The 13,957-nt window shown below is 42.1% G+C and overlaps 1 protein-coding gene across 8 annotated transcripts in view; it reads right to left on the bottom strand.

Moving 5' to 3' along the window:
* Nucleotides 1-13,957, bottom strand: part of PIGN (phosphatidylinositol glycan anchor biosynthesis class N) — an 86,085-nt gene that overhangs the window by 33,958 nt on the left and 38,170 nt on the right. For all 8 annotated transcript variants that reach the window (XM_035124683.2, XM_035124686.2, XM_060278026.1 and 5 more), the window contains 5 exons: nt 10,999-11,138; nt 9,690-9,789; nt 9,366-9,458; nt 8,109-8,200; nt 5,735-5,849 (listed from right to left, as the gene is read on the bottom strand). In XM_035124683.2, coding sequence (XP_034980574.2) covers nt 5,735-5,849; nt 8,109-8,200; nt 9,366-9,458; nt 9,690-9,789; nt 10,999-11,138 — 540 coding nt within the window. The remainder of the gene's footprint in view (nt 1-5,734; nt 5,850-8,108; nt 8,201-9,365; nt 9,459-9,689; nt 9,790-10,998; nt 11,139-13,957) is intronic.

Below are 13,957 nucleotides of genomic sequence, written 5' to 3'. Positions count from 1 at the left end.
CATGTGCCCACAAACAGGATAAGGAGAGCCTTCCCACCTGAGAGCTTCCAGATAATTTAGCCAAAGCCAGACCCCAATTTGACTGCAGCTTTACACTACAATGGACTCGGTTTAGCCTTTAGCCAAGGCATGCATCAAACAGTGAAAAGATAAGGCTAAACACAGTTTATTAGATTAGCTAATAAACTGAAGATGGATTTGCAAACATTGATCCTGAGGGTAGGGTTGCTTTCCTTTAAAAGGTTATACAACTTAATCACAATTCTCTTATAGGCACAAAATAAAAATATTCCTTCCAGTAGCACCTTAGAGACCAACTAAGTTTGTCACTGGTATGAGCTTTCGTGTGCATGCACACTTCTTCAGATACCTTATAGCAGGCATGTCCAACAGGTAAGATCATGGTCTACCGGTAGATCACTGGACGTCTGCGGTAGATGACTGGTAGATCATTGGCTCCCCCCAAAGAAGCTGAACAACTGTGGCTCCCCTAAAAAAAGCTCAACATTTTACCTCCTCTCTGAAAAAAACAACTTTGACCTGAACCCCCCAAAAGGGAGTAGATCACTGCCAGTTTTTAACTCTGTGAGTAGATCACAGTCTCTTGGGAGTTGGCCACCCCTGCCTTATAGGAATAAGATACTAAAACCAAGATCATGGCCACTGGTCCCATCACCTCCTGGCAAATAGAAGGGGAAGAATGGAGGCAGTGAGAGATTTTACTTTCTTGGGCTCCTTGATCACTGCAGATGGTGACAGCAGTCACGAAATTAAAAGACGCCTGCTTCTTGGGAGAAAAGCAATGACAAACCTAGACAGCATCTTAAAAAGCAGAGACATCACCTTGCCGACAAAGATCCGTATAGTTAAAGCTATGGTTTTCCCAGTAGTGATGTATGGAAGTGAGAGCTGGACCATAAAGAAGGCTGATCGCCGAAGAATTGATGCTTTTGAATTATGTGCTGGAGGAGACTCTTGAGAGTCCCATGGACTGCAAGAAGATCAAACCTATCCATTCTGAAGGAAATCAGCCCTGAGTGCTCACTGGAAGGACAGATCCTGAAGCTGAGGCTCCAATACTTTGGCCACCTCATGAGAAGCGAAGACTCCCTGGAAAAGACCCTGATGTTGGGAAAGATTGAGTTTACAAGGAGAGGGGGACGACAGAGAACGAGATGGTTGGACAGTGTTCTCGAACCTACCAACATGAGTTTGACCAAACTGCGGGAGGCAGTGCAAGACAGGAGTGCCTGGCGTGCTATGGTCCATGGGGTCACGAAGAGTCGGGCACGACTAAACGACAACAATAGGAAGTTATTGACTCCTAATTTACGGCCCTTATTTACTGTAGCCAAATAAAATTCCTCCAAAGGTGGCTTGGTTGGAAAATGATAACAGCAGCAAACACATTTGGATTCTTTGTGGCGTCATTTGAACTGTTTTCATTCCTAGAGGTTTGCTTTGTGGCAAAGCCAGCATGCCAAATCAGTCTGAGCCGACTCAGGACACGGGGAGAAAAAAACAGGAGGGGAAACAAGGATAAAGCGAAGTATTTCAAAGAAAGTAAAAAGGTGACATTCATTACAAGGTTGTGGCAAATTACATGGTTGCAATATCTTTTGCTTTTTATCTTAATCAGTTTAGCTCCTTAATTCTTCCATCAATACCACATTTACAGTGACATCTAGTGGTAATGAAGAACATGCTTTGGGGGGAAACTCTTGCTGAGAACTACTATGTTTTTAAAAATTATATTATATTTAGTACCTATTAGAGCCAGCTTACAGCACATTTTCTTTTTACATGTACACTGGGTAGCAATAATTAATGTGCAATCCACTGGAACTGGAATATTTTCAACCCTGTGATGAACCACTCTTCAAAATTTTCGAAAAAGAATTCATGAGAAATATGTTGACAGTAGCTCTGATTTATGTATAATCTCTAACTGGAGATACGGTAATTAAATATTTCTAACAGACTACCTTTCCTAAGTGCTTAAGTGCTTCACACATGTTGTCGCAGTAATCTTACAGCATCAGTGTTACTGTAAGCTACGAACATGAGTTTGACCAAACTGCGGGAGGCAGTGCAATACAGGAGTGCCTGGCGTGCTATGGTCCATGGGGTCACGAAGAGTCGGACACGACTAAATGACTAAACAACAACAACAACAGACTACCTTTCCTAAGTGCTTAAGTGCTTCACACATGTTGTCGCAGTAATCTTACAGCATCAGTGTTACGATATAAGCCAGTCTTCTTATTTTCATATCATAGATGGGTATGATAAAAGGGGAATGCAGGGAAGTTTAGCTCTGAATTTTTTCTGGAGCAGGTGGGATGACGCTTTCTGCCAGTACACCAAGATAATGGAAGGCCTCGCTTTACTCCAGCAAGTGAATCAAGAAATACTTTTATATCTGCATGTGACAGATTAGCAGAAGTAAATAAATAAAAAAAGGAGAAAATAAGCAAGTAGAGGCTGGGTGCTCCCTTCCTTTTCTTTGATGGGGTTTCTACTTCAAGCTAGCAGTTTAAATATTAATTTTTCTTTGAAGGATGGTTTGCATCTCATCTGGCTGAACTTTTGCTAAAGCTCAGTGTAATTTTAATTGAGCCTGTGCAGTCAGAAACATGCACCGCCGAGTTCAATGGCACTTAATTCCAGGTAAGTGCAGGATGGCAGGCATGCCGATGCTAAGAAATTTGGTGGTTTGCTATTTATTTATCGGATTTCTAGAGCATCCTTCTTCACACAGTGAACTCAGACTAGTTTCCAACATACTGCATTCAGTATAAAGTAATAAAATACAACAGAAAACCAACCATTAAAAAATTACAGCAGCACAGGGGGCGGGGAACCCCTGAAATAACAGTATCAACTAATTTATCCCATCCACACCTTCAGGGAGAGGGAATTTCACAGTAGAGGCACCACAGCAGAAAAGGCCCTCTCTCATATCACTGCAAAGTGGGCTGAGCCTATTGGCAGGATGACAAAAAGAGTGTTCCAGTGTGTAACACTGGGTTGTACACAATTCATAGATCTACAGTGTATAGGGCCTGATTTCTCCTCTATTCCCCAGCGTGCTTGCAAAATTTTATGGGTATTTTCTTTTACGTTTTAGAGGTTGAGCATACTTAAGACATAAGAGGGGAATTCTTTGAGTATACAGTGGTACCTCGGCTTACAGACGCTTCAGGTTACAGGCGCTTCAGGTTACAGACTCCGCTAACCCAGAAATAGTACCTCGGGTTAAGAACTTTGCTTCAGGATGAGAACAGAAATCGTGTGGTGGCAGCAGGAGGCCCCATTAGCTAAAGTGGTACCCTGTTTCTCATATTTTAAGACATACCCATAAAATAAGCCATAGCAGGATTTTTAAGCATTCAAGGAATATAAGCCATACCCCGAAAATAAGACATAGTGATAGGCGCAGCAGCAATGCCAGCCGCGGCAGGAGGAGGAGGAAAAAAATAAGACATCCCTTGAAAATAAGCCATAGTGTGTGTTTTTTGAGGAAAAAATAAATATAAGACATGTCTTATAATATGAGAAACACGGTACCTCAGGTTAAGAACAGTTTCAGGTTAAGAACCGACCTCCAGAACAAATTAAGTTCTTAACCAGAGGTACCACTGTACTAAGAAAAGAACTTTAAAAGAAAGCAGGTATGTGTATATTCTCAAGGAGGAAGTTTCAATGGCATCTCAAACCTAAGCAAAAACAGTAGGTTTACATCCTGAAATGACCTGGTTTCATAATACACAACAGATACACAGAAAATATACTCTCTATATAATGCCATCGGGACGGAGATATAGAACTATGCAGGCAAGAACGAGCCGTCTCAGGAACAGTTTCTTCTCTAGAGCGATTTTGGCCTTAAATGGAAAGCCTGGACTTTGAAGTCATCTTATTTTACTTGTTATTTGTATTATATTTACTGTTTTTAATTAAGTTTTGTAATTTTGGATTATGCAGAATGCTTTATCTGAGTGGATGTAGCAACCGAGTAATTTCGTTGTTCCCGCAAGGGGACAATGACAATAAAGATATCTTATCTTATCTTATCTTATCTTATGAAGCTTAACCTATTTTGACAAAGTGGTTCGGAGCCATAAACCAAGGATGTTATTTATCTCTCCCCACCACCACCCCCAGTGCCAGCCATGCATGACCATCTTTGTCCTGAATACTTAGCACGAAGGGGAAATATTTTAAGGTTGTTTTTTTTTACAAAACAAGAAGACATGAGAAAAATCAGAGAGAGAAAGAGGACTGCATTGGTTTTATTTATGACCTGTGGGAGTAACTTTGAAAAGTTTTGTTTGTACTTCCCTCCGACAAGCATTTTCAATGCAGCTTTGAAATAAGTAATAGTACCGGAAACCAATCTACCCCCCCACCCCAAAATCATGGAACCGTTAGGTTTATTCTGAGCCAATTTGAGTTAGAATGGGGGCACGGCCAAGGTCTGTCTGTTCCCCCAACCCCCGTAAGCTTCAAGATACCTCCCCAATACAAATGCCTAACTCCACCTTCATGAATGCCTTCCAACTGGTGCTGCATCTCCAGAAATTGCAGGAAAAGGAAGAGGAGCACCAGGAAAACTATGTTTCCCAGTGCTTAAGATCCCTGGCTTCCTTCTGCAGCACCACCAGAACTGTTTTGTTTCTCTGTACAATTGCCCAGGAAAGGGCTGCACATAATAATCATAATAAGACGCTTCCTGGAGCTTTTTTTAAAAATATTTTAAAAAGCCAGTTTTACCCACATGGTCACTATGAGCTGAACAGCTGCTCCACACAGTTCTGAAATGTTTTTACAAAACCCAAAAAAGAAAGATGGCAGTCAGCCCCCAGACTATCACAAAAGCACATGGAAGATGCTATCAGTCCCATGCATGGATTGGTTCTTATAGATGTGGACTGTTCCACCTATTAATAGCCACACAGAGGGAACAAACCACAACCGCTGACCTAGGGTTAAATGCAAACTGGGAGGTCATGGTTTGGGTGTAGCAGAGAAACGGGCAAAAAAGGTGAATTCATGGTTTATGATGAGGCCGGCTCCCTTCACTCAACAGCAAGTTCACAAAATATATCAGTTACACAGAGATCATCCATTGTAAAGGTGGAGCATTCTTGCATTTCACAACAGATCAGAGAAACACATTTGGAGTTCTGCTTGCTCCTTGGAGGTGCTGTGTTGTAGCCAATCATTACAAGTGCCTTAAGACAGCGTTTCTCAACCGCTGTTCCGCGGCACACTAGTGTGCCGTGAGACTCTGGCTGGTGTGCCGCGACGTGCGGCGACGAGAAGGGCGATTTGCATTGTCACGTGCCTGGCGGAAAGCAATATTTCTCCTCCTCTTTCCCAAAGCTCAGTGCAAATGAGCCTGGCGGCCGCCAATACACAACACTAACCCGCCGGAAAGCAATATTTGGCAAGTGTTTCTTACAGTCATAATTATAATATAGGACGGCACAGAGTTAATTTTTTTAACTTTTTTAATGGTGGTGTGCCTCGTGATTTTTTTCACGGAACAAGTGTGCCGTGGCCCAAAAAAGGTTGAGAAACACTGCCTTAAGAAATATCATATCAGTGGGGAAACTCGTAAAAAGTAAGCTGACCCAGAAGAATATGCAGAACTGGTGTGTTTTTTTATAGTGACTGCATAAATGAAAGTTACACTTCTCAATAATTCATGTTTACAGAAGTCACTGACCTGAAAGAGGTATATTGCGAGTTCTTTACAAGGCATGTATTTCTTTTTGTGCTTCCAGAGGCATGTCAGCAGGTAAGATGAAGTCATCAACAGAATCAGCAACCCTGCTGTGGTTCTGTAAAATATAAGATATTTGTGAGGTTGTGTGATTTTTTTAAAAGCATATATAGCTTTAGGAATAATCTTCATGAAGTTGAAATCATGTTCCTGAAGGGCAACTATACAACATCCATAAAACTTTAATCTAAGCTTTTGGGAGCTAGGAGGAAGACAGAGTCAAGAGGTTTTGACAATGCCCTCCTTCCCTTTCACAAGACTCTGTTTCACCATAACTTCACAGTTACCCCTATTGTGCCAAAAATTTAAAAAGCCACTAAGTTGGTAATTTACAGAGGAATAATTACCTCTGTAATTATTCCTCTGTAAACTAAGCAAGGAAGTAACTAAGCAAGGAAGCTGTATAAACATTGGCTCCTTTCTCAGTGAATGACTGCATCTCCTGACTGGACTCTACCAGGTCCCAAGTCCACTTGCGGACCCTTCTGTCCCTCCGTTTGCAGAGAAGAGCCTGCAAACCGTGTCACCAATACTGTGACTGCAGGCCTCTAACTTCTGGTCTTCCCCTCTGCTCCCAGGACACCAGAAGGCAGTCCCCAACAATGTTGTTTCAGTGGCTTCCCCTCTTCACAGCAGGGAAGTAGAGAAAGGGGGGAAAGGTCTCCATTGAACTCATAGCTCTACAAATAGTAAGGGCTATTAGAAATACCTAAACTCTATTCTGAAACAAGACTGAAACCAGCATGGGATTTCCTCCAAGGAGGGATACATTTACAGTGGTGCCTCGCAAGACTAATTTAATTCGTTCCGCGAGTCAATTCGTTTTGCGAAAAATTCGTCTTGTGAATTGCGGTTTCCCATAGGAATGCATTGAAATTTCTTTTTTGCCCATAGGAACACATTAATTAAATTTCAATGCATTCCTATGGGAAACTGTGATTCGCAAGACGATTTTTTTGCAAAACGAATTTGTCTTGCGAGTCACCATCAGATCGCAAGACGCATCCGTCTTGCGAAAAATTCGTCTTGCAGGGCATTCGTCTTGCGAGGTACCACTGTATAGAGAGAAATAGGGCCAGATTTAGGTTTGATGAGACCCTAAGCTACTGAAGGTAATGGGGCCCTTTATATGTCCAGCTGTCCTTTGTCAACATCAAATTGTCGCTTTTTTGTGTGTGTTGAATATATATGCTATATGGTCATTTATGGACCTAATAGGCATCTTGAAGCTACGAACATGAGTTTGACCAAACTGCGGGAGGCAGTGCAAGACAGGAGTGCCTGGCGTGCTATGGTCCATGGGGTCACGAAGAGTCAGACACGACTAAACGACAAAACAACAACAAAGGCATCTAAAGCCATTTGCACATGCAGAATGTAGGTACCCTATATATATAAATGAGCAAACCAGTGATATTTTAGGGAGCAGGCTAGCAGACGGGGCCCATTACTTACATCAGGGGTCCCCAGACTTTCTGCGCGGCGGGCCGGTGCCCGCTGCGCCGACCGCGCGGTGGGCCGGAGGGCAGGGGAGTGCGCGCGCAGCGGGCCGGAGGGCGGGGGAGTGCGCGCCCGTGCGCATGCGCACACGCACACGGGCGGGAAAAAAATCGCCAAAAATCGCTTGTGCGCATGCGTATGGGCCTCCCCCGACCCGGAAGTGCACCAGAAATGACCTCTTCCGGGTCGGGAGAGGCCCATACGCATGCGCACAAAGGATTTTCGGCGATTTTTTGCCGTTTTTTTAGATCGTCGCTGCGCCGCGCGCCATGAGAGCGGGCGGCGGCAGCGGGCGGCGGGAGTCGTCGCGGGCCGGATTGGAAGGCCGATTGGGCCGCATCCGGCCCGGGGGCCGTAGTTTGGGGACCCCTGACTTACATCATAGGAGCCTACACAACACAAAACACTGTTGCTGTATGTAGGTTTTATTTTATTTGTTTTTTATCTTATATTTTGGAAATGTACATCCAGTGTTTTTTCCTTTAAAAATTTTTTGGGGGCCCCAAGAGAGGGGGGCACTAAGCTATAGCTTGTTTAGCTTATATGTAAATCCGGCACTGAAGAGAAACCACTCTAGGATGCCTTTCTCCAGTGAAGAGGAGAGCAGTGCTCCAAAAAATGAAGTTGTCAATAACAAACCTCATTTTAAAAAAACCAAAAAAAACCAACTCCAAGCATTTCCTCCACAATTACCTTATTTAAATCCTGGAATTCAACAATAGCGACAATACGCTTTCCATAACATAATCCCCACCCAATGAAAGCAAAATCTGTGCATGCCAAAGGAGGCTCGGAATAATTTTATTTGTGCTCTTACACTAGAGAGAAATTTGGCTTTCTTCCTACAACAGGCATCAAGGGGAAGACTGCCAGAAGCAAACACGAAAGAATCCAGCTTAGCACGATTGTCTACAGCAATGAAAAGAAACACCAAATAAATGAGTCACGTGTGCAGATAAAACTAATTATGGGAACTGAAATACAAAGTGGAAACACCAGGGTTTAGGTGAGGTCATGTCAAAATTGCCATTTGCAGGTCTCCGAATCCTCAATAAAAATATGCATGCACCAAATGGAACCTTCTGCCTCACACGTCATTTTAAGAGTTATCCTTCGCAAGCTTGAGGCAAAAGGTTGCATTTCGCACTCAAGGCATGTTTGGGCATTGGGCTGAAAGCAGTAGTTGAAAGCAGGGACTGCATGCAAATCTTCCCCCAGTGCCCCAGTGCATGATGGCCCCGCCTGCTCAGTTCCTGGCCTTCCTGGGCTGAGCAGGGTAAGATCTGGAGTGGGCTTCTACTCAAGTTTGCAAGTAGGACCCTCTGCATGACCGGGGAGCCCAATAAGACAGCCCTCCTGTGTTTGTTGGTGACCTCCTCACCTGCTGTGTGCCTGCCACCATCTGCCATGAGTGGGCTGCAGTGGGTGGGCACGCAGCAGAAGAGAAGGGTAGAGGCAGCGGGGAGGGTGGTGGCAGCCTTTTCTGCTTTCTCTAGTGGCAAAATGTCCTGGACCAGCACCACATAAACTACAAGGTAAGTCAGTGCCCTAGGTTTCTATATCTAAGGATTACCAAAACGTAGCATGGTCAAAATGTGAATAAAGCTGCAGTTCATCTTTGAATCGTATGGTTAAGAAGTGTGATAAAAGGCAGAACTAATCACTCTTCAGATAAACAATTGTGGGGTGAAGTGACTTCCCCATTGACCTGCCACACAGTCATAAAATTGCAGAAGCCTTTCAACTCCATTATCAAGAACATATTTAAAGCTCTGTGACATTAAAGCAGAAAGGGACTTAGGAGCCACATGGATTTTATGTAATGACCAGGTGGCTGCTATGAGAATTGTGCACCTTTTAAGAATTGGTGTCTGAATTGGCTTGTTTTTCTCCATACTCATTCTCCCCCCCCCCGCCCCTTTTGGATCATGGCTTTTTGATTGCAAGCCTGAGGAAAAGGAGTGCCTTATGTTTTATTGATTTATAAGCCCCCTGGGATGCTTTTCGGCTGAAGAGTGGGGTAAAAATATCTTAAATAAGTAAAAGAATCAGAATCTCTCTGCACATTAAATACCTTTGCTTGGTTCCACTGCTGAGTAACCAATGGCCACATGGAAAAGATAAGCAGGCCAAAACTGAGGGTGGAACGATAGAAAAAGGAGAAAACCTAGATTTAGAAATGGAGGTAGGGGAGAGAAAATGTTAGCAAGACTGACATTCTCCTCAAACAAAGAATATACCAAATAATATCTTCATAGCTAAGTTTTAATTTCTCAAAACATTTTCTGTATTCATCCTTTTCATTATAGTTTAAATGTGTTTGTTTTTTTAAAAAAAGGTTTCCAATAAAGTAATGGAAACTAATTAATGAAAATCAATAATTAGGTGTATCACTTACTAATATTTCAATTCCCAGGATGCAAACGAGTAAGAATCCAGCAAGCTGAGCTGGCTGAAAGTTCACGAGAGATGTGACCAATCTCTGAATAACTGGGTATCTGTATGAAAAGATTACATTAGGCAATTATTATTTTTTATCAGATCCGAAAAGTACATAAACATTGTCACCTGACAAGAACCCTCAATGGCTATGAACTGGAAACAGCAGTTTCCAGTGCAGCATGAAACAAGAGAATAACTATTTACCGACATGACTTGAAGTATCTACTTTGGGCCAGTTCAAATTTTGTGTGGCACAAGTTTCTGCTTCGTATACATCAGTGTACAAGGCAGTGAACTTAGAAAGACTAAAGACATCATATGCAGCCTGGATCAGATGGATGCTTTCAGTAGCCAGAGAGCAGAATTAAATTCTGCAGACTTTCCTATCCCTCACTCAGAGTCCAGACACACCACTTCTTCATCCTCTCCCGCTACGCATAGTTCAAATGCCCAATTTGCCCTTTCCTTCAACTATTCCATGAAGACGGAATACCAAATGAAACGAAACAATCACTGTTAGCACTTCTGGCAACGAACTGCTACTCTGTCTGCAATCAATACCTATTGTACTAACCTACAGAATGTGGTTCACTGCACAGCAGGAGCCACATGCAAAAAAACCCAACCAAAAATAATAATGCCAATCAAATTTTATTGTGTGGTGGGTGGGTGTCCGCATACATAGAGTCTACAAAACAATTTACCCAACAACAACAAAAGAGCATAAATCAGATAATTTGCTGTTCAGAAAGTAGGGGGTCATGTTATTCAACTACCTTTCTGCCATATTAAAAGCACTTGCTCATCAGTAGCACAATCATGCTTTTTTATTTTTGTGTGAATGGCGCATGAATATTGCAAGGTTTTAACTTTCCCTGTGCAGGTTTTCTAGCTGTGAGTGAGGGAATATGAACTTGCTAGTGTGCATTAACTTGAAGTGACTGAAAGCATCAATGAATGTAGAATTTGGGTGGGTACCGTATGATTGAAAGTTGTATCACATGAGTTCTGATGTTTTATCTCTGTGTGTTTTTGCTTTATGTGCTATATTATTTAATCTTGTTGTTTGATTGCCTTGGTAAACCATTTTGCAATATTTCTTAGGAGCAGAATTATACTTGAAATAAACAATAGATACCAGGCCACTTTAGAAGGTATTACCCATCAGTTCCAAAGCTTTCTTTGCCTTTTTGCTTACTCTTGATCAACTTCAAATGCAGCCATACAGATTCCCTACCTCCCACCCCTCCTTCTTCAAAACTCACTCTTTCAAAACTGTGTACCATATCGGGACTGGTAACAGACAATATATGTAATAAGTCCAAGGCAAGCTTTGAATGAGCAGGAAAATGGCAATTAATACTCCGACAGCGAGAAACGTATACTGGAAAAGACAACTGGCTCCCTGAAAATCAAACAAATACTTGTAAATCTTACTTTAACATTGCAAATATTTTATTTTAATGTTTCAGATTAAACTACTGCAAAATGTTTGCCAGCTTTTGCAATGCAAGGTGGACAAAGCAAAATTCCAACAAGCTGTTGACAAGCGGATTAGTTCACAGAAAGCACAAATCAAAAACTTCTTAGGATGGAACTAGATACTATCATAGAGGGGGGAGTCATGTTGAATTAGCCAACTCCTTAACACATAATGAAATGCCATTGTGTCCCAACGTCTCCAAGCCACGCATTTCCCTGTCTTCCCTCCCTACAGAATCAGGGAAAAACAGTAGCCACGTTCAGTTGTAAACTCTTGCCTCAAAGCATAGTGAGGGAAATTATTCTGTGAACGCACTGTACATTTGTGTACACAGCTCAAGCACCCTGTGCTTTGCTCCTGGCCTTCCTAGAGCAGAAAAACAAACCTCGGCTTCCTGCTCAAGGTTTGTTGAGAAGAAGCAGACCACAGGTTTTGGTTCAGATGTAATTGCAGGCCACAACTTGTGGTTTTGTTTCGCTGCTCAAGGAAGGCAGGAGCCAAGCGAGGAGGGCTTACACTGCATGTATCAGCACACAGCTTGCTCACAGGCTAATCTGCCTAGCTATGCTTTCCAATCAGTGTTACAATCCAACATTGCCACTATGATAACAAAGGGACACTGCCAAGGAGGAGGCAAACTCTATATAAAGTTGCCATTTTCAGAAGCGTTCTTGTCTTGCAATGTCTACTTTCATCTTTCGGGCTGTAATGTGTATATGGAGTTCTGCTATCTGAAAGGCCTACCCTGATCGTTTCTGTAGAAGAAGCATGCATCTATCTGACATATACACTTTCCTCGACAAAATTCATGGGACAGACCAAATATACAGCTTTGCAGGATCATGATCAGAGAGAGGGAGTGGGGGGGGGAGAGAATTACTTCCCTTTGAACAAATTAATTTTAAGAAGTTTTTCTGGCAGTGCACTTGCAAATCAAAACTTTCCACGAATCACAAAAAATAGCACCTGTGCAAATAACTGTAAGGAAACGTAAGTTTCTAAAAACATTTTTTTCCCAACAAGGATTTATATCACTGAAGATTCAAATCTGCCTAAATGAGAATACAGTCGTACCTTTGACTTCCAAGTCAATGGAATGCGTTCCGGAAGTCCGTTCGACGCCCAAAACATTCAAAAATCAAATCACAGCTTCTGATTGGCTGCAGGAAGCTCCTACAGCCAATCAGAAGCCGTGGAAGCCCCGTCTGGCATTTGGGTTCCAAAAGAACGTTCGCAAACTGGAACAATCATTTCTGGGTTTGCGGCATTCGGGAGCCAAAACATCCAAGTTCCAGGGCGTTTGACAACCAAGGTACGACTATATATACCAATAATATGGGAATTTCTTATGCTGTTTTGAAAAACAATGCTAGGCAGATACAAACAGGCACAATATGTATGAGGAAAGAGCACAGAAAAATCCAACATCTACCTTTTACTATTTCTAATGTTATCCTAGGCAATTTCCTATATATGCACATATTATCCCCTGCTGAACAATGCAGATTTTTTAAAAAATAGACACTTGTTTGTGAAATTGCACCCATATTCATCCAGAAATATAAACCCTACCAGGATTCATCTGTGGGGAAATGAAGGCATACACATGTTCTAAGGAATCAGTGTAGCTTGGTGGTTAGAGTGTCAGACCAAGACTGGGGAGACCACAGTTCGAATCTCCCACTCATTCCATAAAGTGCACAAAGTGATCTTTGGCCAATGACCACATCTTAGCCTAATCTACCTCACAGGGCTGTTGTGAGGATAAAAACAGGGAAGCTACATATGCTACCTCGAGTTCTTTGAAAGAAAGGTCGGATATAATTATAAGTAGTGAGAAGTGGTATGGCACCTTTTTTTAAAAAAATATCCAATTTGCTCTTGTGAGCTCCAAGAGATACAAACCCCATTGTTTAAAAAGCAATTCGAACATTTTGAATAATTTACTCTCAGATGCTTAAAAATATTTAGAGATGTAATATGTAATACTCTCAAACACCTCCGGAAATTCAGAGCTCTGAAATTACATCTTTAAATATTCTTCAGAATCGTACGGGGAGAGGATATTTGAGACTAAACACAAGGTATGAAACATTTTGTCTCTAAGTATTCTTTGAATTATTTAGAATAACTAATCAGCCCAGCTTATCTCATCTTACACTGTACTTTACAAAAGGCCAAGACTCTGCTCACATGAATTTATTGGGGAATGCTAAGAAAACAGAGATCTTCGTTCGTGTCAGCAAACAAAGCAAATCCTTTCATAATGAAAGGTTTTCAGAGGTTTAATTTTTCCACAGCAGAATGTCTTTGCTCTCAGTTCATCTTTTCAACTGTGCCTAGTTGTCTGAGCACTTGTCAGAGAAAACCTTTTTTTCTTCTTATTTAATAGATGCATGAGATACCAGGAAAGGTGTCACAGGATTATTTTTGTGTCAGATGTATGAGAAAGAGGTAGCCCCTTCTCCTTAACCTTGGTTTAACATTTACTGCAGATGAATAAATGCTGCAAAAAACACTGGTTGATCCAGCATTGTTTTTAAGATTTCCCCCCCCTTGGCACTTGTTAACCACTCTCAGCTCTACTTGGGTTAAAGTGCAAGATATAAATGTAATAAATAACTATACCTGTAGGCCTGCCAAGCCAGACAGAAAATGCCCTAAATGGCCTTGGCCCTGTATACTTGAAGAAGTGTCTCCAACCCCATCGTTCAGCCTGGACATTGAGGTCCAGCTCCGAG

This window comes from Zootoca vivipara, chromosome 8, assembly GCF_963506605.1.
Source record: "Zootoca vivipara chromosome 8, rZooViv1.1, whole genome shotgun sequence".
In the NCBI taxonomy this organism is placed as follows: domain Eukaryota; kingdom Metazoa; phylum Chordata; class Lepidosauria; order Squamata; family Lacertidae; genus Zootoca; species Zootoca vivipara.
This window is presented reverse-complemented; position numbering and strand designations above follow the sequence as displayed.